Here is a 2,916-nt window from a genome sequence, read left to right as displayed (position 1 = left end):
TCAAAGGGACCAACGTGCATCGCCGTGAGGTTGATGGTGAACGGTCATGGCTTGGCGGAGTCAAGAATGGGCGTGAAATAGGAGAACACTGCTTTAGTCGTGGTAACATGAAAGGCAGATCTAACGATCACAGAGGCAGTGAACGAAGCGAGATAATTGATCGGTTGAGCGGAAGCGTTTCTGAAGTTTGTCAGACAGAAAAAAAATCTACTAAACGGCGCACTCCAATACGATTAAAATGAATCGGTCGCTGGCTCGGAAGTTCTAATAAAAAAAAAAGGAAAAGGAATCGTTCGCTCGCGCGCAAGTTTTCAAATAAAAAAGAAAATGAAAAAGGAATCGTTCGCTCGCGCGGAGCACACAGTGCTCGGTCGCATAACTGACGGCCTCTCCGCTCACCTCTGCAAAGGCAACCTGCCCCCACAACGCCGCCGCCTGCGACGAAGACGTCGGAGCCAAGCACCTTCTCGCCGCTACCTTCCACTGCTAATCTCACCACCCCTCCTGCATCCCATTTACCGCCGCCGACGAAGCCCAAGCTCGCCGGCGCTACCTTCTGCCTTCTCGCGGATCCTGGGACGGCCGAGCCGTCGGGCTACACTGCGGCGGGCAATCAGTTGGTTTTCCTCTCCCATCGTTGGGGGGCATCCTTCCGAGGCGCAGTGGAGCAATCGACGGGAGCAATCCTCGGATTCGAATTCCTTGCAGTTGGTTTTCCTCTCCCATCGTTGGGGAGCCCTTGCGGTAATTGCTCGGATTCGAATTCCAGATCTTTTCGGAGTTTCTACGGCAACAATCCTCGCTGGATCCGGACTCCCTTCTTCTAATCGGATAAAAGGTGAGGCCTCGGCTCGACTGAATATAAAGTGCAGCCAGCCCTCGGTGTGCTTCTTCTCATCAGATTAGATACAAGCCAAGTCCAATTGGTTTGCCGCTGAAGCAACTCTTCTCCAACAAGACCTGCTTTTGCAATTGCTCTAATGGAGGTCTGTAGCGTAGCCAGGATAACGAGCTTTGCACATTTTGGCCTGAAAATTTTGCCTAAGCTCCTGGCTCTTTCTCCCGGTTCATTGGGGAAATTCAGAAAGGTCTCACCAGCGATGGAAACTGAAACTGTGTTGAGAAAACTGCCGGAGCTGCTGCAGGATGTATTGATAAAGGTCTCACCACCCATGGAAACTGAAACTGTGGTGAGAAATTTGCCGGAGCTGCCGCAGGATGTATTGATGGACATATTTTCACTCCTGGAGATACCTGACCTCATGCGTGCGGCCTCTGTCAGCTCCTCCTGGCGCTCCGCGTATACCAGCCTCTGCAGCCAGCTTAAGCTGTACAAACGGCCTCAAACGCCTTGCCTCCTCTACACCTCTGAATCTGCTGGTGAGAATGTAGCTTGTCTCTACAGCCTCGCAGAGAAGAGGGTCTACAATTTAACTCTCCCTGATCCACCCATCCGCAGCAGGTATCTTCTTGGGTCATCGCATGGTTGGCTAGTTACCGCGGATGACAAGTCTGAGCTACACCTTATCAATCCGGTCACTGGCCAACAGATTGCTCTCCCGTCAGTGGTCACCATTGGTTATGTACAACCAATATTTGACAATGCAGGCACAATTATTATGTATAAATTGCGACAGCAACTTTACGATCCGGACTTAGACCCCGAAATGGTTGGTCCCAAAATGTTCCCCCATGCTCCCGACAAGCTTCGTGACCATGTCTACATCAGGGTATTTATCTTTCCGGATCCGTCCACAGGAAGCTACATTGTGGTTCTCATCCATGGTCCAGGATGTCAGCTTTCGTTTGCAAGGGTAGGAGATTGTAAGTGGACCTTGCTGACGCCGGATTGGGACTATGATCAATGCATCTACATGGATGGTCTATTGTATGCATCCACAAGAGCCGGAAGAATGGATGCTTTTGACCTCACTGGTCCTACCGTCACGAGGAATATAATTGCAGATGAGATTGCCATTCACAGTTCTGAGTACAGGGGCGAATTCTACCTTCTTCAGGCTCCATGGGGTGATCTGCTGCAAGTTTGCAGGAAGGCTGAACTCATAGATGCGGGCTATGAGGAGCTCATAGTTAAAACTAATAAAATCTTGTTACACAAAGTCGATATGGAAGCACAAGAGCTTGTGGAAATAAATAGCTTGCATCATAACGTGTTGTTTCTGGGGCGTAACCAGTCTATATGCCTTAGTGCTGAAGAATATCCGCAACTGAAGGCAAATTGTGTCTATTTTGCAGATGATGAGCAACATAATTGGAAGTATAAGACGAATCCCCAGGACATAGGTGTTCTCAACCTTGAAGATGACAGTAGGGAGGAAATTGTGTCCCCGCTTTGGTCCAGCTGGCCAAGTCCCATATGGATAACACCCAGTCTTACAGTGATGAACCTGTCATTGTACAAATAGGTAGCTTTTTTTAATTATGTACCTTGATTATGGGATATGTCGACCAAATTTGCCACTCTTTGGTGGGCAGATGCTATGACAAAGGAAGCATGTTCCGTTTATCTCTTTTTTCCATACATTGTTTGCTGTATCTGATGAAACTATGGCCGAAAAATAAATATTAGGAATGGAAATGGTGCTCTACAACAATTCCGTTTTCTGTTCTCACATTTCTTTCCTATTCACATGCATATTTTGGCTGAATATTGTTTGTTTGATACCCCTCCCCCCCACCCCCACTATAACTGAAAGTACAATTTGCGTACTCTCAGAAAAAATAATAACTGGAAGTACAAGCCATGTAGTAACCATCCAGTAGCATGGTCTATTATTCTCTTCTGTATGATGTACTATATATTTCTGATGCTTTCATTGTTTCTGTATCATTTATTTAATTGGAATGTTCTTCATTAACTAGCCATTGAAGGTGACATCATTTTCTGATTATTAC

The 2,916-nt window shown here is 47.1% G+C and overlaps 1 protein-coding gene across 1 annotated transcript; it reads left to right on the top strand.

The window, feature by feature from the left end:
* The first annotated feature begins 357 nt into the window (after window positions 1-357).
* On the top strand, window positions 358-2,633 carry LOC125551074. Its single transcript, XM_048714223.1, has one exon. It carries the CDS (start codon window positions 981-983, stop codon window positions 2,424-2,426), a length of 1,446 nt encoding a protein of 481 aa, XP_048570180.1. The 5' UTR covers window positions 358-980; the 3' UTR covers window positions 2,427-2,633.
* Window positions 2,634-2,916: the final 283 nt, after the last annotated feature.

This window comes from Triticum urartu, chromosome 4 (genome assembly GCF_003073215.2).
Source record: "Triticum urartu cultivar G1812 chromosome 4, Tu2.1, whole genome shotgun sequence".
NCBI lineage: Eukaryota > Viridiplantae > Streptophyta > Magnoliopsida > Poales > Poaceae > Triticum > Triticum urartu.
This window is presented reverse-complemented; position numbering and strand designations above follow the sequence as displayed.

Coding starts and splice junctions, on each gene's coding strand:
- LOC125551074 (XM_048714223.1), top strand. CDS start 981: ATGGAGGTCTGTAGCGTAGCCAGGATAACGAGCTTTGCACATTTTGGC.